This window comes from Leopardus geoffroyi, chromosome B4 (assembly GCF_018350155.1).
Source record: "Leopardus geoffroyi isolate Oge1 chromosome B4, O.geoffroyi_Oge1_pat1.0, whole genome shotgun sequence".
NCBI classification, from domain to species: domain Eukaryota; kingdom Metazoa; phylum Chordata; class Mammalia; order Carnivora; family Felidae; genus Leopardus; species Leopardus geoffroyi.
The window spans coordinates 62923982-62947579 of record NC_059341.1 but is presented as its reverse complement, the minus strand read 5'-3'; the positions used below and the strand labels follow the sequence as shown (position 1 = coordinate 62947579).

At 37.8% G+C, this 23598-nt stretch overlaps 1 protein-coding gene across 1 annotated transcript; it reads left to right on the top strand.

Annotated features, from left to right (window-relative positions):
* The first annotated feature begins 61 nt into the window (after positions 1–61).
* Positions 62–23598, top strand: LOC123590766 (chymotrypsinogen B-like). Its single transcript, XM_045464235.1, has 9 exons — positions 62–335; positions 3643–3678; positions 4958–5182; positions 11755–11928; positions 13498–13765; positions 15057–15217; positions 21126–21224; positions 22394–22527; positions 23185–23598. Exons 1-9 carry the CDS (start codon positions 176–178, stop codon positions 23347–23349), a joined length of 1422 nt encoding a protein of 473 aa, XP_045320191.1. The 5' UTR covers positions 62–175; the 3' UTR covers positions 23350–23598.

The following is a 23598-nucleotide window of genomic DNA, read 5'->3' as shown; positions in this document are numbered from 1 at the left end:
TTCCAGGAATCTGGAACACCTTTCTTTCTATTCTAACTGGGTTTTATTCTGCTTAATTTTCTCATTTTTATATTCTTGGGAGTGCATACGGTATAAATTTGTAATTTCAAAAACAGAATTGTTTTTCTCCTACTTTGTTCAATAACCTTTGCTTTGATGAATAGTAAGTTTTTGTATGCTTCTTTGTTTTTTTCTTTATTTTGGGCCAGGAAAATTATGTGCAGGAAATTCACCTTCATTAAAATCTCGTGGTCCTCTAATGATGTTGATTTTCACATACAATGTCAGTTTGGCATTGGAAGAATTTTCTTTGAGATATTCTTTTCATATTCCTGGTAAGTCTATTGCTTTCATATATGTTTATGAATATATTTTTGTTTGTTTTCTGCTTTATTAGGAAAAATCTGTCATTAAATAAACAGATTGAATTCTCTATTAGTCAGCTTTAGGGGAGAGGAAAAGACAGTGTTTAAAGTATGACTTCTGCAATTTGTGGAGGCCTCCAGCTAAACCTCTATAAAGTATAATACCAATCAGATTTATCATTTTTTTCTTATAGCACCTAAGAATTTTGTCTATCTTTCTGGATATTTAGGTGATTATAAAAATATAGTAGGAAACTTTTTCCTTAGCATTAAAGTTTCAGAAAGTTTTTCTCTTTTGAAATTAATTTCCTTAATGTGCTAATATCAAGAGCAATTTTTTGTTTTTCATTTTTTTGGTGGATAGTTCATTTATATTGGTTGCAGTCAGATTATTTAAAAATATGCTTTGGCCTACATTCCCATGGTTTGGGTGAAGACACCGATAACATCATGAAAAATCAGAACTATTAATCTAGAATTATTGCAAATCATGGAAATTGGGTATCATGGAGAAAACATTTGCAACATGGAAGTTATTAGAATTGCTTCCATCCTTAAGATTAATCGATTTAGGTGCACCTGGGTGGCTGAGTCAGTTAAGCATCTGACTCTTGATTTTGGCTCAGGTCATGATCTCACAGTTCATGAGACTGAGCCCTGAGTGGGGCTCCACACTCAGTGTGGAGCCTGCTTGGGACTCTCTGTCTCCATTTTCTCTCTGCCCCTCCACCTCCTCTGTTTCTCTCTAAAGTAAATAAACTTTTAATAAGAGATTAATCAATTTATACTCATTAAAAAATGTAATTGGAATACAATTGGAGACACATTTCTACTAAAAGTATTTAATTTAGTCTGGTAACAGTCTCTGCCCTAGTAGAGTTTATAGTCTAGTGGAGGAGATAGTCAGTAATCAAATAATCATACAGTGTAGAGTGAAGAAAGAACTGTACTGTTTTTTTTTTTTTTTCAACGTTTATTTATTTTTGGGACAGAGAGAGACAGAGCATGAACGGGGGAGGGGCAGAGAGAGAGGGAGACACAGAATCGGAAACAGGCTCCAGGCTCTGAGCCATCAGCCCAGAGCCTGACGCGGGGCTCGAACTCACGGACCGCGAGATCGTGACCTGGCTGAAGTCGGACGCTTAACCGACTGCGCCACCCAGGCGCCCCGAACTGTACTGTTTTGAAGGGAAAATATGATATGCAAAAATAATATGCAATGGAGGGATCTTGTTTAGATTGGTAAAGGATGGTAATAGAATTGTAGGAAAACTTAAGGTTTGTTTGTTCTCTTATCACAAAGGCCATTAAATTTATTTCTACTTACTGTCTCCTCTTTTGCTCTCTCATTATTTTCTTAAATCCATTCCCATAGGGCTTTCTTTGTTACCATTCCACAGGCATTGGACTTACCAAAGTTACTAATGACATCCCCACGTCCAGATCCAACAGTTCCTTCTCAGCCCCAACAGCATTTGGCCCAGATAAGCTCACCTTCCTTTTGGAATCTATTTGTCTTGGCCTGAAGGAAACCACTCTCTGGCTGTTGTCTTACCCCACTGGTCTCCTTCAGCGTCTCTTGGCTGGTTGCTCTTCGTTTTCTCTACCACTAAAGGTAGAGGTGTCCCTGGACCCAGTCTTGGACTCTCATTTCTTCTTTACCTGTACTCACTCCTTAGTGACCTCACCCAATTCCTAGATTTCAATACCATCAGTACGCAAATAACTCCCAAATGTAGTCCCAAATTCTTTTTTATTTTTGACCTCCAGCACTGTATCACCAATCACCTCCCTCTCCACTTGGATATCTAATAACCATTTCAAATTTAATGTAACCAAAATTGAACTCTGAATTTCTTACCCTGACTCCAGATTCCTTCCTTAACCAATATTTCCCATCTCAGTGGATGACAAGTCCCATTTATTAATTAATTGTTCGAGGTAAGGATATTGGTCGTTCTTGACTTATCTTCTCATATCCCATATTGTGTATAGTGTTAATCTGTGAGCTTTCCAGTAAGTAGTTCTGAGCAGTTCTACCGTAGCATCCTGATACAAGTCTTTGTTTAGTCTGTTTTACTCATAACAGCTAGAATGACTATTTTAAAATGAATAATTCAGATTGTCATGTTACTCCTCTGCTTATAATCCTCCAATGTTTTCCCAGCTCATTCAAAGTCCTCAGAGTGGTCTACAAGATGCTATATAATTTGGATCTCAACCACCTCCTTCACTTCTTCTCCTATCATTTTCCCCTATGCTCACTCTGCACTAGCATACCACCGTTCTTGCTGTTCCTTAGTCCCGCCAAACATACCCCACTGTGGTTATTTCCAAAACCTACAACCGTGCCTAGTAAATAGTGTGCAACAATTGTTTGAGTAAAGGAAATGACATTTCAGCTGGGGCCAATTAGGGAGAAGAGGGTAAGGAGGTAGCTCCATATCCAGTGAATGAGTAAGAAATGCATCCGTTTACTAATGGGAATCCTCCTGGCTGAGAACCAGTGTATGGGTAGGTGTCAACTCAGGAGCCCATTATTACATATATTCAATTTATGTGTTCAGATAAACATAGAAAACCCTTAGTGTAGACATTTTTCTTTTTTTTTTTTTTAATTTTTTTTTAATGTTTATTTATTTTTGAGACAGAGAGAGACAGAGCATGAACGGGGGAGGGTCAGAGAGAGGGAGACACAGAATCTGAAACAGGCTCCAGGCTCTGAGCTGTCAGCACAGTGCCCGATGCGGGGCTTGAACTCACGGACCGCGAGATCAAGCTGAAGTCGGCCGCTTAACCGGCTGAGCCACCCAGGAGCCCCTAGACATTTTTCAATGACAGCAAAATGTATACCCCGTGTGTAGTTTTTAAAGATCTGACTCATCTTTCATATTTTGAAATTACAAATTAAAATACATTGGTACAAATTATGTTACATCTATGTGGATCAAAAATATAGAATCATTAAAATTTATGTGAAATATTTAGTATGGAAAAATAGTCACAATAAATTAAGTGGAGGAAAATGGTTTTAATGGCGTAAAGTGGCATACAACTTTTTATAATATTGTATATGTACCATAGGACTTTGCCAGATTTGTTAAAATATGAGTATTGGTTACTTACTGGATGGTACTACAAGAGATTTTTTATCTTCTTTGGACTCTGTATTTTGAAATTTTTTGCAAGGTTCATGTATCACTTTTGTACTCAGAAGAATAAAGGAATATAAAATATTTAGTTGGATGCATTGATGCTGAGTATTCTCTTATTCTAGATTCCGTGAAAGGAAAAATTAAAGTTAATGATCAAGGTAAGACCATAAAAGGAGATAAGGAATCCAGCTGGCTTGCTTTGGTTATATGATATTGTGAAAATAGAGTGGAAAATGACTGCCGCTAAACACAATTTAGTAAGAAGTGTACTTTGACTTGTCAAACACTTTCAGGTATTTGTGGCCTGATTCTAGTCACTTTATAGTAAAATGTGTATTTGTATTAATTTCCTTATGTCAAATTTTGCACTTGATCTTAGCCAAAAGGCCGAGAAGTGATCCTTATGTCAAATTTTGGGGGTAGTGGAGACCTGGGCACATTAGGGAACTGAGGGTGAGGAGGTAGCACCTTATTCAATTAATAGGTGAGAAACCCATCTGTTTTGTCTATGGAATCCTCGTAGCTGTTTGAAGTCTATTCATTGCCATTCTTTCCATATATTTTATGTCTTTTGGATTACATATATATTTTTGCTGTTTTTCTTTGCTGGACCATTGCAGAATGAAACTAAGATGTTAAGATTATTGATGAAGTAAATCAGTTTTTGGATGTAATTAATTTTAGGTTGGATGATACCTATAACGTTTGGAGTAGGCCCCAAACGTCACTGACTTCTTCAGTTCTCTTTTTGGTGTAGCCCCTTAGCCCTTGTGAATCTTAATTTCTATATTTCAGCTATCTGAACACGACCTGAGTTTCCCTAACTAGTAAATGTTTGCACTTGAATTGTACATGCTGTGAGGCTGAACTTTAGGAGCACATAATTTATTCAGGAATTCAATCTAACTGAGTACCCAGATCAACTTCTCAACCTGCTTCCCTTGTTCTCCGTTCCCACTTTGTGGTGTCGAAGTTATCTTTTCCTGCACTGTGTGGGAAATGAAATATTGCTGTGGTAGTTACAAATCTGGGGAAGTCCTACAAGTCTCAGGACATATCTATTGCATATCAAAGTGATAGATCACTTATCTGTGGACTAAAGATTATAAAATCTATTTCTCCTGATTGTGAACATTAAATAAGAGTGTGTATTAAATATAAGCAACAAAACTACACTGAACTGTAGATGGTGGGTGGTTTAGTGGTTCACAGTTTGTGAACTGAAGTCAAATGAGTTCAGTCTGCCTGCTTCTGGAGAAGTCAGTTTTTCAAAACAAAAGTCATTTGGAACTGTGGGTATGAAGGAGGAGTGACAGAAATTAAAGTACACTGCAGTTTAGGTTGTTATGACCTGGTTGTCATTACTAGATTCAGAAAATAACTCTACTCTTTGATTATTGTGTTAAATATTTTATTTATTTATTTATTTTGCCTCAGGATGTCCAGTATTGGATTTGATCTCAGTTAGTTCTACTGAGATCACATCTCCCAATTATCCTCACATTTATCCCAACATGCTGAACTGCACTTGGGTTTTTTATTCCGCATCAGGAAATAAAATGAAGGCAGTGATTAAAGACTTTACAACAGAAGAATCTTGGAACTGTGAGTGGGATTATGTCAGTATTTATGATGGACCAGATCAGCAATCAAGATTACTTGGTAAACTGATCTTTCTTCAATGGCCTACATTAAGTGGCATTTATATAATGCATATATGTGGAAAACATGACCTACATTTGCCTTGGGAAACATGTAATTTGTTGTCAGTGATTTTTCATGAGATCCTTCATCAGAATCCCAAAGAAGTATTAATTGAGCACAATGGGATGAGCTTGAGACCACTGGACTCCCTGGATCTTTACCTGTAACGCCAGCTCTTCCTGATTTTAGCTGATTCCTGTCTCATTTTACCATTAGGGGGTGCTCTGATTCTGTTTTTTCTCCGGAAGTCCTGTATTTTAAGAGGTTCAATTACTGTACTGCATTTTTAGGTAACTTTTTGAAAATTTGTTGACTCAGGTTTCATCCTCACAGTAGGAGTTGGCCCTTTTTAGACACAGGGTAAATATAAAAGGCAAAAAAGTCCAATTAGCTTGAATAATCTTCAGAGGTTTATTGACCACATAGTGTCCATCACACTTGAATGTCAGGCAATGTCCTGCTCTCAGACCGAGTCACAGAAGAAAACTTCTCCAAAGATTTTATAATCCAATACTGTATCACCTTCTTCAGTCTCCAACAAGTTCTCCTCAGGATGCCATTACAATCCACCTATCCCAAAGAGCAAGAGGAAAGTTTTGATACTATCTTTTTCTGGGACCTTGATCTCTAATGTGATATCATTTGATTTATAACACCAGCAAGCTCAGCAATTTGCTTTGAAATTCTAAAGGTACCTAACTTTTTCTTAACAGTAAATTTACTTCCTATCAAAGAATTTCAAGCCACTAATGTGGCGGGGGACGGGAGGCAGATAAAACATATCAGTTCTCCTTGAGATTAATATAAGGTATCTATAGCATCAGACCCTGTAACCTTAACTCTCACCAATGTCCTACAGCCAAAGACCCCGGGATCACACCATGGGGTATCTCAGAGAGAGTTGGAAAGAACCTAATATGGGCTTTGGTTAGGTGGTTTTGGAGAGGGTCTAAGGAAGTAGACTTTGCTCAAGATTGGTTACTGTTAAGAAGTACAGTAATTTTATGACAGGCATGTCAATCATAGGGAGGCCTGACTCGAACAAGGGTAAAACTGCACTTGGCAAAGAAGTGGCAAGCCCTCATTTTAGCCAAGAGAGGTCGATGTTTGGTATTTTGGTGGTTGCACACAACCTTGTGTTTTGTCACACTTTATCATAGATTCAGAGAGTCCTATCTGATGTTGATGTTCTGTGAGAATGTTTATGTCTAACAGCAGAACAACATGGTCTAGTTGTGAGTGCCAAACCCATGTCTTTTTTTTTTTTATGTTTATTTTTGAGAGAGAGAGAAAGAGAGAGTGAGCAGGAGTATGAGTGAGGGAGGGTCAGAAAGAGAGGGAGACACAGAATTTGAAGCAGGCTCCAGGCTCTGAGCTGTCAGCACAGAGCCCTACATGGGGCTCAAACCCACAAACCATGAGATCATGACCTGAACCAAAGTCAGACACTTAACCAACTGAGCCACCCAGGTGCCCCCACCAAACCCATTTCTGAATGTCAGGGGCTACTTTTCTCTTTCTTATTCTTTAGTATTTTCAGTCTAGCAGTACTATTCCTCTTTAAAATTTCTGATAAATAAAAAATTCAGAAATGTCAAATGATTATAAATAAGGCTACTTATATTTTTATTATTAGCTTCTATAACTATAAAAAGTAAGGAAGCCACCATTCGTTTGATAGTTAATACAATTTTATTTAATACAGTTTTATATATTTATATAATTTATTTCCACAAAGCATACAATTTATGTAATCATTTTCAAACTAGTGAACATAGAACCCCATTGCCAATCTCCCAGATAAAATGGAACCATATTGTCTTTTCTTAATAAATCTGTTTACCTAAGTAGAATTCACCAGGTTTTAGTTATTTGTGTAAGTGTAAATGGAGTGGTACGTAGCATCCAAATGGTTTCCATTGCAATGCTTTTATAATATCTTAGTGAAAATATATTATCAAAATTAAGTTTCATCTGGTCTTCTTTCATTTACCTACCCCATGAATGTAAGGTATCCATAACTAGTAAATACTACATTAAATGTACAGGTTAAATTCATTCATTACCAAGCATTTCCTAATAGGTTAGGCACACTGGAGACACAATGGTGAACAAGTCAGAAATGATCTCTGCCATCTTCTCTTGGAAAGACGATAAATAAGAAGATGATAATTTGAGATAACAATAAACAATAATCAAATAATTATTGATTGTCAGAAATAATCTGAAGGAGTTAAGTTGCAGAGGAAGGGTACGTGTCTTCAGTTCATTTAGGTATCTGTTCACATGTTACCTCATCTAAGGCCTCTATCACATGATGTAAGTAGGCCTCCTCTGTCTTCTTCTTGGCATTTATCAAGACCTAGCAAAGTATTCATTTATTTATAATCTGTCTCCTTCCACCAGAATGAAATGTCCTGAGAGCAGGACTTAGTCTCATATTCATTACTGTATCTCCAGCATTTGGGTAGAGTACTACCCAACACTTAGTAAATATTTGACGAAAAAAAAGTTGGTGAGAAAATGACCTTGAATTTGGGAAAAGCTTGGTAAATTGGGGAACTGTCAGGGGTCAGAGTGATTGGAGACTGAGTGAGGACAGACAGGAATGAGGTGGGCTGAAAGCCTTGCCACTGTGCAGCTCAGGCTATGGTAATGAGTTTGGATTTTGTTCCAATCCAATGGGAGGTCATTAAAGGTTTTTGACAAGGGAGTAATTTGAAGAATGCTCCTGCTGCTGGGTCGGGAGTGAGTTTTAGAGTGACAGGGTGAATATCTAAAGTTATGAGGCTCTTGTGTTATTCTACATCTGCACTGTCCAGTTCACGTTGTTTTTTACATTTAAATTAGTTAAATAAAGGGTGGTATTAGCCATGTTTAAGTGCTCATTGTTGCATGTAATAGTGGACAGCCCTCATTCAGAATGTTCCATCATTGCAGAATGTTCTATTTTATCTGTTTTAGACAATAGATAGATGGTGCCTTATAAGAGGATGGCAACTGTGAAGTGCAAGTGAAGTGGACAGATCTGGAGACAGAACTAATAGGATTTCTGGGTGAATTGCGTATGAAATTAAATGTGCAAATCAAGGATTACTCTGGAGTGAGAGGTTAGAGATGGTGGCATTTACAGAGATGGGGAATACTAGAGGAAGAAATAGATTCATGGGGAGATATCTGTTTGTGCCATGTTACATTCTTAATGGCATAATACATCCTGGTTGAGTTGGCAACATCCTGGTTGAGTTGGTAGCTAAAGGTAGAACTCTGGAGCTAGAGGAAAAGATTGGGCTAGAGATGAAGATTTGAGACATACCAACTCCTTAACAGATTTCCTCAAGTGACCCTTTCTCGGACATCATTGATCTCCTCTACCAGTCTCATCAGTTTCAAACATGTTCTAGCATTACCCATCATTTTAAATAAAATTGAACAAGAAATTTAGCTATTACCCCATTTCTCTGCTTCCCTTTACAGCAAAATCTCTTTCTTGGAGGCTGCTAGATTTAGAAAGTTTGTGGGATTGATGGCTAGAAGGTCATGGTGAAATCAAACAATTATAGCAGAGAAACACTGATAAGTTGGATAGATAGGAGGTGGTGATTTAGAAAGCAGGATGTTTGCAATAAAAATTTTAGAGATGTCAAATGACAAAATTTCAGCGCAGTGTTAGTAAAGGATTATAAGTAAAGGGAATCCGTTCCCTTGCATTAAATTTGGTGTTGGCACTTAGCGGGCATGCAGTAGCTTGGTCTCACAAATCTTCATGGTCAGTGTCTAATATGCCTGGCTGTTGCCCTGCCATTCTGGTTATTAAATAGTAACATTAGTCAAGTGTTTAAGGAACACTGACAAACGGGAACACTGACAAACGGGAACACTGAAACAAACATAGAGAACAATGACCAGGATGCTGAAGGGTGTGGGTGCTTAGAAGTGTTTACCTTGGAGAAGGCAGAAGGATCATAAGTCTTCCTTTCAAGTAGTTATGGAATTCTCATAGAGACTCTCAGGCCATATATGAAATTTGTTCTGACTGATGATATCTAATAGTTATTGAATATTTACCATTATTCAGGCATGGTCCTACAAACTTACAACTGTCTCAATTTTCTTAACCATCCTGTAGAGGTAGGTTACATTTATCCTCATTTTAAATATAAAGAAACCGAGTCTCAAAATAATTAAGTAACTTGTTTCCAGTGACATAACTAATAAGTAGAGAAAATGGGATTCAAACCCCAGCACTCTGATTCAAACACTTATATTCTTGGGTACTACACGAACCAGGGAGAAACTGTTACATTGATGTTTTTTGATCCAATGTGAGGAAGAACAGTCTAGCAATTAGAAGCGTTCAAAAAGAGAAAATGCTCATAAGTTCTACATCATATCTTCCAGGTGAGTAATCACATGTTCAGGGTTATTTTAGCAAGGACTCACAGTCAGATGAAAGATTGAACTAAATAGTCTCCAAGATTACATATTGACACTATTCCCTTCTCATCCAGGCACCCATTTTAAAACTACACATTTTAGGGGCGCCTGGGTGGCTTGGTCAGTTAAGCGTCCGACTTCGGCTCAGGTCATGATCTCACGGTCCGTGGGTTTGAGCCCCGCGTCGGGCTCTGTGCTGACAGCTCAGAGCCTGGAGCCTGTTTCAGATTCTGTGTCTCCCTCTCTCTCTGCCCCTCCCCTGTTCATGCTCTGTCTCTCTCTGTCTCAAAAATAAACACTAAAAAAAAAAAACTACACATTTTATAAATGTGTTATATTTCTAAGTTATGAATCGGAATACTGTATTTGACAGAACCAAGGATAGAGCCATATCCACACCATTAAGACCTTCCCTGCAGGTTAACGTTGTATGGTTATTTAATCCATTTAATCAACTGTGAAACTTCCTAGCCATATAATTATCTACTTACATTTTTTATCTGTTCACAAGGATATCATAAGATGCCATATTAAGTGCTTCACTGCAATCAAGATTCATTAAGTTTATCTCCTTCCCCTTAGCCATCGTCTAATTAGCTCTTTCAAAAAAAATGAAATTAGGTTACTTGAATGTGGCATGTTAAGAATCCCATGCTGGCTTCTCATGACCATAGATTCCTTCTCCACATGTTTAGCAACCATCTGTCTGATGATTTGCTGTAAGATTTTGGTGAGGTTTATTTTTATTTAAAAGCACTTATAATACTTTGCAAATACCAACTCATATAATCCCATTTAAATATAATTTTTATCTCTATTATACAGATGGAAAAACTGAGGCAGAGAGGTTAAATAAATTGCCCAGTGCCACATAGTTAGGAAATAGCAGAGCTAGTCTAAACCAGTTTGGTTATAGAATCTGTACTTGTAAGCATTAAGCTACACGATTTCACTGACATATGACTTTGGAAATCCTATATTTTGTTTTCTCTCTCTTCTCCCCAACTGCCCTCACCTCCAAATCTTTTTTTTTAATCAGTAGCATTTTCCCATTTACATTATTTTAAAACTTCTGGAGTGTTTGTTGACATAGGGTATCTCAAATCCCCATCAAATCCAGTTCATGAGACAGATTCTTTGAAGATAAGAATGATGTGGAGGTTAACTATCCCCTATTCCCTATCTTTCTTTCTCAGATTTGTGAGACAACATTATCTTTAAGGTGCATCAATAGTGTATCACTGTTTTACCTTGAGAGAACTTAAATTATAGCATGTACAGCTAAATTACAATAGATGTCCTATCACTGTCAGGACCACCTTTGCAACAACTTTTGAGTTTCTGAATTAAGAAAGGATCATCATTAGTCTGCGTTTGGGCAGCCTGTGTGTCTCAGCCAGTTTGGGCTGCTATGACAAAAATAGTGTAAACTGAATGGCTTAAACTACAAGCATTTATTTTTCACAGTTCTGGAGGCTTGGAAGTCTAAGATTTGGTGTCTAGTAAGAACTTACTTCCCAATCCATAGCTGTCTTTTTGCTCTGTCCTCACATGGCAAAAAAAAAAAAAAAAAAAAAAAAAAAAAGAAAGAAAGAGATTCTCTGGGTCTCCATTCTAAGGGTACTAGTTCCATTCATGAAGGCTCCAGACTCATGACATAACCACTTCCCGAAAACCTTACCTCCCCAACACCATCACATTTGGGATTAGGATTTCAACCTACGAGTTTGCGAGGGGGACACAAACATTCAGTCCAGAATGTTGTCCGCTATTATTTTTGTTTCTCTGTCCATTTACCTTCACCAGCAAGTCTCTTTCTCATTCTTATGATCACAGATTACCATAGAATTATATATCATTTTCATATTAAATGCTAGCCCAGTCTTTTGCCTTTGATCTTTTCAAATCTATACCCTTCCTTTGCTGCAGTCAAATCATGAATTCCATCCCACAAATCTTGTTCTCACATTATCGATAATCATTCCTTTACCAATATTAACGGTACAGAATTTAACGCCTTCTTTTTGCTCTCTTTTACCTATGTTACTGCCCAGAAGAACTATTTTAATTATTGAATATATCTCATATCGTAGCACATCTATGTGGCTCCAAGAAAGAATTTGTCTTAATATCCAGTGGTGCTTACCTGACTATCAATTTTAAGACTGATCAGTCCGTGGGAGAAAGAGGTTTTAAACTCATTTTGGAAGACACAGTTCAGAAGCATTCACAAAAAAGTAATATGGGGACTCAATTGCCTATTAATGGTAAGTAATGATTTTAAAATACTTACTAAAACAGGAAACATATATATCAAAGTAGAACCTGTGGAACACTGCTTATAGGTTCCCTGGTAGTCACCTTCTCTGATACTCAAAACAGCATAGTGTCATTTCAAACCATTTCTTAAAGCACAAGACCTTGGTAGTTTATATAGATCATGTGAGGAAATAGTTAATTGGGGTGTGTGCAGGTGTGTGTTTGTGTGTGTGTGTGTGTGTGTGTGTGTGTGTGATTAAGAAATAATGATAAACATAAAAGGCAGTTGCTATTCTAAAAATCCAGTGGTTGGGGGGGGGGGGTGGGCACCTAGGTGGCTCAGTACATTAAGCGTGAGACTCTTGATTTGGGCTCAGGTCATGATCTCATGGTTCCTGAGATGGAGTCCTGTGTTGGGCTCTGTGCTGACAGTGTGGGGCCTTGCTTGGGGAGATATTCTCTCTGTCTGTCTGTCTGTCTGTCTGTCTGTCTCTCTCTGCCCTCCCCTGCTCATGTTGTTTCTTGCTGTCTCGAAAAATGAATGAATGAATGAATGAATGAATGAATGGATTTCTGGTGTAAACAAAGAAATCTCAAGTAAAGAATTTAACGGTTTTTTTTTTTATTTATTTTTGAGACAGAGACAGAGCATGAACGGGGGAGGGGCAGAGAGAGGGAGACACAGAATCTGAAACAGGCTCCAGGCTCTGAGCGGTCAGCACAGAGCCTGACGTGGGGCTCAAACTCACGGACCGCAAGATCGTGACCTGGCTGAAGTCGGACGCTTAACCGACTGAGCCACCCAGGCGTCCCTCTCAAGTAAAGAATTTAACAAATGAGCGTATCTTATAATTCCCGAATTATAGGCCATGAAAATTTTCTTCATATTTCAGAAAATACTTGAAAAATCTCTTGTTTTTAATTTCCTGGTGGATTTCTTTTTATTTTTTTTTTTTTTTTTTTTTCCAACGTTTATTTATTTTTGGGACAGAGAGAGACAGAGCATGAACGGGGGAGGGGCAGAGAGAGAGGGAGACACAGAATCGGAAACAGGCTCCAGGCTCTGAGCCATCAGCCCAGAGCCTGACGTGGGGCTCGAACTCACGGACCGCGAGATCGTGACCTGGCTGAAGTCGGACGCTCAACCAACTGCGCCACCCAGGCGCCCCTGGATTTCTTTTTAAATCTGAGAATGAAGTCAACACATTGCTAGAAATTTCCCTTATGCTTTTCCTTTATATGTAAGTCACACTTGGAATACGTTTAGTATAAAGTCTTGATATGTCTAGATGTGTTATACTGCGATAACATAAATAATGCCAAAGAAAGAACAATGTCCAGCAATTTCATGATTAAGCATAATATTTTTAAAATCAATTTGATTTGTCTATATTAATATTTTAGTTAACTTTATTGATTTTTTGCTCATTTTATGAACAACGAAAGAAAAGAGGAATCTACTCTCTTGCTAAGAATCCTGGTTTTTGACCTACAAAAGAAATAAACACCTCCATTCTGAGATTTTAATAGATTTTAATAAACACCTCTATCTAATGTTTTGTTGTTATTTTTCTCAGAGGTAACAGTAGAAACCAGTCGTGGAAAACAGCCAACCCCAGACACCTGTGGAATTCCTGGTGTTGACCCATTTCTAATGGAAGGGTCTAAGAGAAACACAAATGTGCCGCCGACTAGGCTGGGGGAGCCCAGGGTGGTTGGTGGCCGTGCAGCACCTGCAAAGTCGTGGCCCTGGCTGGTCAGTCTGCAGCACCAAGGACAACATTTCTGCGGAGGTGCTCTGATCGCCAAGCAGTGGGTCCTGACCGCAGCGCACTGTAACTTTAGGTGTGTGCCTGGGTGGGGCAGGGGGCACTGGAGCCATGTGAGGGCCCACGGTGGGCATCCTCCTGCTCTCCCTGCATCCCAGGAAACAGTAAGCTCCCAAGGATACAGTCCCCATCATGCAAACGAATGAGCACACTAGGTCAATGACACCTCATGCTTCACTAATACATTTACTACCAAGAGCTGTTAATTACAGAAGGTGCTTCCTGCCTCTAGGTGTAGTTTATTTAAAAAGTAACAACAGTGCCCCCTCTTTCCTCATCTATAAAGTGGACATCATATCTTAACATTTTTGTATTGGTTTCTTAGCACTGTGCCTAGAGCACAGGCATTGCTCAAATGTGAATCCCTTTCCTTCTTGTTCTGATGACTGATCATCACACCCACTCTCAAAATAAATATCTACTTCTAAAGAATTTTAACGAATGTCCCCTAAAAGAAACATTTTTAAACATTTTAGCTGAATCTTGGTCTCCATGTGATATGGAGGTATCTGAAAACTCCTCCCTCAAAGAAGTGTTAGATTGATGTTTTTAATACTGGTCTTCCAGAAGTGGTGATATGGTTGACAGTGCTGCACAATGGACAGTTAAATGAGTAGATCTAGTGTTTCAGTGTCTCAAAGATAGGCTTTATAAAAGTACCTGCTCAAATAACTTGGTGAGTAGGAACCTTCAACGAATCAAAAACTCATTTTCTTTACCATTCCCCCACTCCTTTGATAGAGAGAAATCACAAGAAATTCTCCTTGTTAATGCAGTTTTAAGACTTTCATGTGCACAGAATTATCTGGGGAGTTTGCTATAAATGGAATCTTAGAATCTTAATTCTGAATTTTGATTTGATGAGTTATGTCTGGGATTCTGCATTTTTAATGCTCATGCCAGATTTAATGCATGTAATTCTTAGACATTTCTTTGAGAAACATTGTATCAGGGAGAAGAGTAACTATAACTTACAGAATAGGTGTCAGTGACCATTATATATGGATATCATATAATGTGGAATATTATGATCGTAATAATACATGGAATCATTGCCTTGAGTCATCATAAATCTTGTCAAGCAATACTAAATCAATTTTTTTTTTGTTTGATGTTATGAAGGCCAGAAAGTAGATACTTTTTCTCAGGGATGAATTAATAAGAACCCCCATTTTCTAAGAATTCAAAAATGACAAAGATTTTAACATAGATTAGAAATGTTACACAGTATATTTTTAGTAATTTTGAAAAATTATAACCTCATTAAAAGTGGTATCTATTTCCCCACTCCTTTTTCTTATGACAAGTACCATCACAGATGGCCTAGTAATAGGAAGAAGTTCCCTGTCAAACATAGGAAACGGTGATTTGCTACCAGTAAAAGCCGTATACACTCACCCTGGCTTCACCCAGTTCCCTCCTACTGATGATCTGTCTTTGCTGCGTCTGGAGAACCCTGTTGAACTAGGTCAGTATGGATCATTTTTCTTTAGATTTTGAGCCTTTACCATACAGTTTTTATCTTCCATCTTGCTTAGAAGTGCTATATGTACTTTTGAGGGCCAATAATGATTTCAAAACTTATATTCTAAGCTACTCTCCCTAAAAGCTGAAGCACGTGGCTAAACAGTTTACTTTTGAATGGTTTTTAAAATTTTTTTTAAAACGTTGATTACTTTTGAGAGAGAGAGTGCAAGCAGGGAAGGGGCAGAGAGAAAAGAAGACACAGAATCCGAAGCAGCTCCAGGCTCCAGGCTGTCAGCACAGAGCCCGATGCGGGGCTCAAACTGACCACAAGATCATGACCTGAGATGTAGCCGGCCGCCCAACCAACTGAGCCACCCAGGTGCCCCTGCTTTTGTATGTTTTTAACTAATGGAAGTTGAGAGACAATTTCAAAGAAATATGTTTTTAACATGTCCTCTTTATTCTGAGACTCACTTTTAGGTAATGTTTACCCAAATACTTAAAACAGGAGTCTGAACCATCAGATATGCAATTTTCTGTCCCTTTTATGACTTGGTAAAATCTTGTTATTTTTTAAATGTTTATTTAAGCCAAGGCTGATGTGAACGTGTCGTGAGGAATGGTTCATCTTGGCTCTGTCATACAGCAGCCATGTGATCTTGGGCAGGTTATGTAACTTCTCTGAGCCTCAGCTTGATCATTTGTAGAAAGGGAGTAACAGTCACCCTCCTACCAACTTAACACGGGTCCACATTCAATAAGAAAGTAAATTGGGGGGGGGAGGGCAGCGGAGAGTCACCACTTTCACACCCATGCCTTTCCGTGGATTCCTGGGGCTCTGGGACAGTTTTTCTTCTCTCTTCCAACTCTCTCCTGTGTTTCTGCATTCTTCAGCTGTTCCCCTGCCGATAGACTCACTTCCCTCTTTAATGTCTTTTCAACATATTCATCCTGCAAAACCTCTGTCATGGTTCAGCCCACCATTTGCTTTCAGTGCTTTTATAACTGAGTCAGTGAGAGAGCATCTAGAACAGTGCTGCTTACTCTTGGCTATGCATTATAATCTCTTTGGTTGCTTATAAAGAACTGTAGGCCAGGAGACCTGGCATCAGTATTTTTGTTGTTGTTGTTGTTGTTGTTGTTGTTGTTGTTGTTGTTCTTATTTTGCTTATTAAATGTTTAAATTTTTTTTTAATGTTTTTATTTTTGAGAGAGAGTGCAAGAGGGGGAGGGGCAGAGACAAGGAGACACAGAATCTGAAGCAGGCTCCAGGCTCTGAGCTGTCAGCACAGAGTCAAGCGAGGGGCTCAAACTCACCAGCCTTGAGATCATGACCTGAGCCATCCAGGCACCCCTAATGAGTTTTTATGTTGAGACAATTAATTCTAGATTCACATGCAGTTATAGGAAATAGACACACCAATGTACTTTCTACCCTGCTTTCACCAGTGGAAACATCTTGCAGGGTATTGACTTTGATACAGAACATTTCTACCACCACAAGTGATACTGTTGCCTTTTTATAGCAATACTCACTTCCTCCTCTCCACCAGACCTCTGGAAACCACTAATCTGTTCTGTTTCTATAGTTTTGTCATTTCAAGAATGTTATATAAATGGAATTATGCAGAATGTAAACCTTCGGGATTAGTTTTTTTCACTCTGTGTAATGCCCTGGAGATTTATTCATATTGGTCCGTGTATCAATAGTTCATTCTTTTTAATTGATGAGTACTTTTCCAAGATATGGATTCATCAAAATTTCACCATTCATCTGTTGAAGAACACCTTTATTCCAGCTTTTAGACATTACAGATAAATCTTCTGTGAGCATTTGTGTATAGGTTTTGTGTAAAGAAAATTGAGCAGGACTTTTCATTTCTGTGGGATAAATGCCCATGAGTGCCATCGCTGGGTCATATGGTAGTTGCGTTTCAGTTTTATACAAAACCGCCAGACTATTTTCTAGAGTCGTAGAACCATTGTATGCTCCACCAGAGATGTAGGAGTAATCTGGTTTCTTAGCATCTTTGTGAGTGTTTGCTGTTGTCACTATTTTTTAAAAGCATTCCAATAGGTATATAGTGATATCTTACTATAACTTTAATTTGTATCTCCTTAAGAGCTAATGATACTGAACATCTCTCCATGTGCCTATTTTTGCCTTTTTTTTTTTAAAGCACTTCGGTGAAATGTCTCTTCATAGCTTTGGTCAATTTTTTTTTTTTTTTAAGAGAGAGAGAGGGTACCTATACGTGGCGGGGGAGGGGCAGAGGGAGAGAGACAGAGAGACAGAGAGAGAGAGAGAGAATCTTAACACGAGGTTCGATCCCACGACCCTGGGATCATGACCTGAGTTGAAATCAAGAGTCAGACACCCAACTGACTGAGCCATACAGGTGACCTAGTTTTTGTCAGTTTTCTAATTGGATTGTTTTTCATATTGTAGAGTTTAAGAATTCTCTATATATTCTAAATACTACTGCTTTGTCGGATAGATGGTTAGCAAATGTTTTCTTCCAGTCTGTAGCTTGTCTCCCAGTCTGTAGACCCTGTTAACAGGGTCTTTCACAAGCATAGATTTTAATTTTGTTAAAGTCCACTTTCTTCATTTTCCTTTTATGGATTTTGCTTCAAGTGTCAAGCCAAAGAACTCCTTGCCTAGCCCCAGATGCTGAACATTTTTTCTTATTTCTCTAAAATTTTTTGTATTTTACATTTAACGTCACCATCCATTTTTAGTTAATTTTTATATAAGGTTTAAGGTTTTGGTCAAGGTTCTTTTTCCTCCCCCAGGATGTCCAATTGTGGCAGCAACATCTGTTGAAGAGGCTGTTTTTCCTCCAATCAGTTGCTTTTGTGCCTTTGTGAAAAATCAGCTGAGCATATTTGTATGGGTCTATTTCTGAGATCTCTATTCTGTCAGTCTATGTCTCTCCCCTTCTCCAGTACTACACTGCCCTGGTTACTGTAGCTGTAGAGGAGGGTTTATATTAAAAAGCAATTGCTCTTAATTTATTCTCTTTCAAGACTGTTTTAGCAATTCAAAGCCCTGTACTTTTCCATGTAGATTTAAAATTTTTTTAACGTTTTTTTTTTTTATTTATTTTTGAGACAGAGAGAGACAGAGCATGAATGGGGCAGGGGCAGAGAAAGAGGGAGACACAGAATCGGAAGCAGGCTCCAGGCTCCGAGCCATCAGCCCAGAGCCCGACGCGGGGCTCGAACTCACGGACTGTGAGATCGTGACCTGAGCTGAAGTCGGATGCTTAACCGACTGAGCCACCCAGGTGCCCCATCCATGTAGATTTTAAAATAAGCTTATCTCTGTCTAAGACACTTGCTGTGATTTTGGTAGGAATTACATTAAATCTATATAGATCACTTTGGGGAGAACTGACATCTTTCCTATGATGAGTCAATTCATGAACACAGTGTATTTCTCCACTTATTTAGGTCTTCTTTGATTTCTTTCAATAGATATTGCCATTTTGAGTGCCCAGATCCAGTATATGTTTTGCTAAGTATATGCATATCTAAGCATTGCATTTTCTAAACAATGATTATAAATAGTATTGTTTTTATTTTTAATTTTTAAAAATTTTTTAATGTTTATTTTGTTTTTGAGAGAGAGACAGAGCATGAGCGGGGGAGGGGCAGAGAAAGGGAGACAGAATCCGAAGCAGGCTCCAGGATCTAAAGCTGTTAGCACAGAGCCTGACATGAGGCTCGAACTCTCAGACCAAGAGATCATGACCTGAAGTGAAGTCCAACACTAACCCGACTGAGCCACCCAGTCACCCCAGTAGTATTGTTTTTAATTTTAAATTCTACATTAAATGTGATTGACTTATGTATGTTGATCTTGTATCCTGGATTTTGCTGAATCTAGATCAGTGTTTTATAAACTTCTGGAAATTTCCATGTGCAGCCAAAGTTGAGAACCAGTGCTCTAGAAAAGACCATTGGTGAAGTTTGGTGCCCTTGAAAATTTCCCCCCTTATTTTGTTCTCCAAGGATCTTGACTTCCACTCAGCACCACCTGGTGTCAACATCAACATGAAACTTTGTGTTCCTCTGCCCCTTAAGTATTTGGTTAGCTTATTTAATCTGTACCCATTCATTTCTGTTCATCGGTAAGAGTGAGAAATGTCCTTTCTCCCATTAGAAACAATACAATTTCTACCTATGATTTTCAGCCTCACCACCTCACCATGGCCATCATGTGACCATTTATGGCCTATTTCTTTCTTGTGTTTTTATACAACTCTATGTGTACTTAAAAAAATTGTAATATACCTATTATAAGGATTTTATCCTGATTTTTCACTTATTATCAGTGTTGCTTCATATTATTAAAATTTCTTTTAAAATGTAATTTTAATGTCTACATAGTAGACTTTTCACAATTCTTATAAATAGTTTGTTTCTTTTTTTTAAATTTAATGCTGCATTGACTATTCTTATGTATGTGTTTTTCTAGTTCTAGGATTGCCTTAAGATAAATTTCCCAGAAGTAGAATTGCTAGATTTAGGGCATAACTATTTTCAAGATTGCTGACATAAGGAATACTTAAGTATAAGTCGATACATCCTCTTTTTTTTTGGTCCAAAAACGAGGCAATTTCACAATATCTGTTAATTTCTAAAGTGTGTGCCTCCTGGTCCAGCAGTTCTGTTTTCCACAAATACTGACACTAATGCACAGACTGATAATCTAGGACACTTGGTGCTGTTTTTCAGGGGAAAAAAAATTAGTCTAAATGTTTGCCAAGGGAATTTAATAAACTGTAGTACATTCACTATTTGATACTGTGTACTACTAAAAATATATTATAGGTCTATATGCAATGATATAGATGATTTGACCATAATCTGGTAAATGAAGAAAATCAGAATAAGAAAAATGGCTGACTAAAAAATATGTTGGTAGAGGGAATATATTTTAGCTCAAGGAAATGTCAGGAATCGATATGATTGAGCAATGATTATAAGTATATCTATTAAAGTAGCATAACGTAAGATTTGGAATCAGTTGGCATGTGTATAGAAAGAAAAGTAAGAAAAAAAAAACAAGTTACAGAGCTTTATGTGATTTTACTAAGAGACAACAGTAAAAATAAAGAACAAATCACTGAAATAAATGGTCTAGGACAGCAGATATGTTGAAACATTTAAGTGTGTAAAAGTCTGGATAAAATTGAAGTCTAACAGCATGGGAGAGCAAACACAGGGACAAATTCAGAGAGAGAGAGAGAGTATGTGTGTGTACACACATATACACATAAACCCACAATATTTATGAATTTTGTAATGATATATACAAATATATACAAATATATTTCATATATATACCAATTTTGGTGATAAGAAAAAATGTGAATGTTTAAACATATATCAATCTATTTTATAATATACCTATGAAGATAGACACAAAGATACTTACTAGCTATAAAAATACTTTAAAAGTTTAAATTGCTACAAATGTGGTTTTTCTCCATCCTTCATGTAATACCACTGAAGAGAAAAGATAATTACATTGTTCTGCACTGTCATCTCATATTCAACAAGGTGATGTCCTGAAGGCAGGTAAACAAAAAGGCAGATGCATTTTTTAAAATGGTTAGTGGATAAGAAACCATGCGGGGCATGCCTCTATGCGGGGTATGTGTTTCTGTTGTCCTAGGAAAATATGGTAATACCTGGAATAAAGTGGTAACATGTAAATTGAGGTGATCCCTTCTGAGTAATAGATGGAATCTTCTGGAAGTCTTATTTATTAAATTACAGGGTTAAAATGGGTACTGTCAGATCAAAATGGTTACTTTCAGAGCTATCATTGAAGAGCAAACAGTACAGATAATATCAATCCCATGGACTAAATGATATTTGCCTTTTTCTCATTCTAGGAGAGTTTGTATCTCTAATCTGTTTGCCAGGAAAATATGATAAAATAAATTTACTTTCCAAATGTATGACTGCTGGATGGGGAATAACTGAACCATATCGTGAGTATACTCACTGCCTCTTCCAAGATTAGAATCCAAACAAATATTTGTGGAGTCTAATATATTGTTTACTTATTTTTAATTATTCTGTATTTTTAATAGGAATGATAGTAGAAAAAGTCTTTTCCACAATGGATCTAAAAGTGACTACTTGGGTTTTACGACATCATATTCGTTAGTATTAGTTCACTGATACTTGTAAAAACTTGTGTTAGAAAACATCTAGTGATTTTAGTACCTAGTAAATATTTGTGTGTCTCATTTATATGTAATTTTCCCCCAGCTGCACTGTGAGCACACACACTTGCTTTCACAACAGTATAGGGGCCACTACTGTGAAAACCTCTACTTAAAGACGTGAGCCTATTTTCAAAGATGTGATGCATTTTTCTGAAATCATAGGCTGGTATGAATGGTAAGTGGTGGAAAGATGATGTGAAAATAGTCTACATATAGGTCAAACTCATGACTCTGATCTCACATCCTCCATATGCTACAGCTGAGTTAACAAGTTAACAAATATCCAGTAAAATAAAGAATAAGTCAGAATGCAGTTTTCAGTTGAAACCTCCAGTGGCAACACTGAAACGTGAAGTCAAGTCAAAAGAATAAGAACACCATGAAACCAATGGAATATAGACTAAACGTGTAAAAACTGAAACGTGTTGTTTGCTTTATCAGCAACTGATTTGGGTATAAACTTCCTTTGTCCTTCTGTATAGTGATGTCATTTTTCTATTTTCTTGGGACTGTACAAAAGATAAAAAAAACACATGAAGTGGGCTTCTTTCTCCCTCCCTCTTTCTTTCTTTCTTTCTTTCTTTCTTTCTTTCTTTCTTTCTTTCTTTCTTTCTTTCTTTCTTTCTTTCTTTCTTCTTTCTTCCTTCCTTCCTTCCTTCCTTCCTTCCTTCCTTCCTTCCTTCCTTCCTTCCTTCCTTCCTTCCTTCCTTCCTTCCGATGGTTCCTGTTGTATAACTGACCTGGAGTAATAATATGTTTTTTACAAATCACTTAACAGCGTCATTATGGTGCACAGAGGGGAGAATTGGGTGGGACTTAACCCTTGGATATATATGGACTATTTTTGTCCCACATATTTTGTCCCATATGTTTATGTCCCAAATGTTTTGCCCATAAACATTTTTGTGTTTTTATTCCTTTCCTACTAGAAGACAAATTTTCTGAAACAATGCAGCAGGCAGCTGTACCACTGATCAGTAGTACATCTTGTCGAAGTTACTGGGGACTGGATATTAAAAACACCAATATATGTGGAGGGGCTGCAGGATCATCCTCATGCATGGTAATTCAAGGATGGTGCTGATGAGTGCAGTTTTCTTCTCAGTGTGTCTTATGAATGGGTGTTTGCTGACCACAAAGAGGTATAAGTGCATGGTAGTTGTAAAATGAAAAGTGAGAAGAGGAAGTACATTGCTAAGCTGATGTACTGTCATTGCTAATTTGAAACTCGAAGTGAATGCAATTCTCAAAAGGAATTGCTCGTTCATTTGCTTGGGTGACTGTGTGAAATTGATGATGTTCTACTGTTTTTGACCTATAAAAATAATTTATTATGTCTCAACTTCACAGCTGAATTAGACTGCTCAGAGCATCTGCTTCCAGTAGCATTGAAAATATAAAGATATTTTAATGTAACTCAAAGCCATAATTTCATGATTTATATTAAGTAGATGCTTGAAACTTTCTGCAAGACACAGTCTGTTGTCAGCATTAAATGACTTTGTGTTTAATGTACCTTTTAGACTCCTTTTGAGAATAGAGGTTTCAATCTGATTCAGAGATCTGTAATATCCACCAACTGCCTATTTGCCTCTGCTGTCGTGAGCAGAAATGAGAGGTGGCAGAATGACTTACGCACTGTCTGATCACCTCTGCAGTGGAGGTGAGCATCCATTATGAATTGTGCAGCCAGAAGAACTTCTCTTTTTGCTGGTTGCAGGGAGATTCGGGAGGCCCTCTGCAGTGTGTGCAGGACGGACAATACAAGCTCATCGGTATCGTGAGCTGGGGCAGCAGTAACTGCCAGCCCACTGCACCAACAGTCTTTGCCAGAATTTCTGCCTACAGGGATTGGATCACATCTGTCACTGGAGGAGAAGTGTGATCACTAAAGAGTAGCATGGTGGAACTCTGTTCATAAATGGGAAAGGAAGTACCTAACAGCATCTCTGAAAAATAAGTCTCTGGTCAGTGTTAAAAGACCCAGTGACCCTTCCTCCAACCCTTGTCACAGAGGAGCTTGGATTTGGTGTGTACATGCGTTTAATATTAAACATTGAACACAGAAAGATAATGTTGATTCATGCCTCCTGGGAATTTATAATCTGAAATGTCATTAAATTCGTATTTAGTA

Bases quoted from the DNA above. Each gene is read 5' to 3' on its own strand.
- LOC123590766 (XM_045464235.1), top strand. From the start codon at position 176: ATGCTTCTTTGTTTTTTTCTTTATTTTGGGCCAGGAAAATTATGTGCA. The intron at 13,766-15,056 runs GTGTGTGCCTGG...TCTTATGACAAG, and splicing joins GCAGCGCACTGTAACTTTAG to TACCATCACAGATGGCCTAG. The intron at 22,528-23,184 runs GTAATTCAAGGA...TGCTGGTTGCAG, and splicing joins CAGGATCATCCTCATGCATG to GGAGATTCGGGAGGCCCTCT.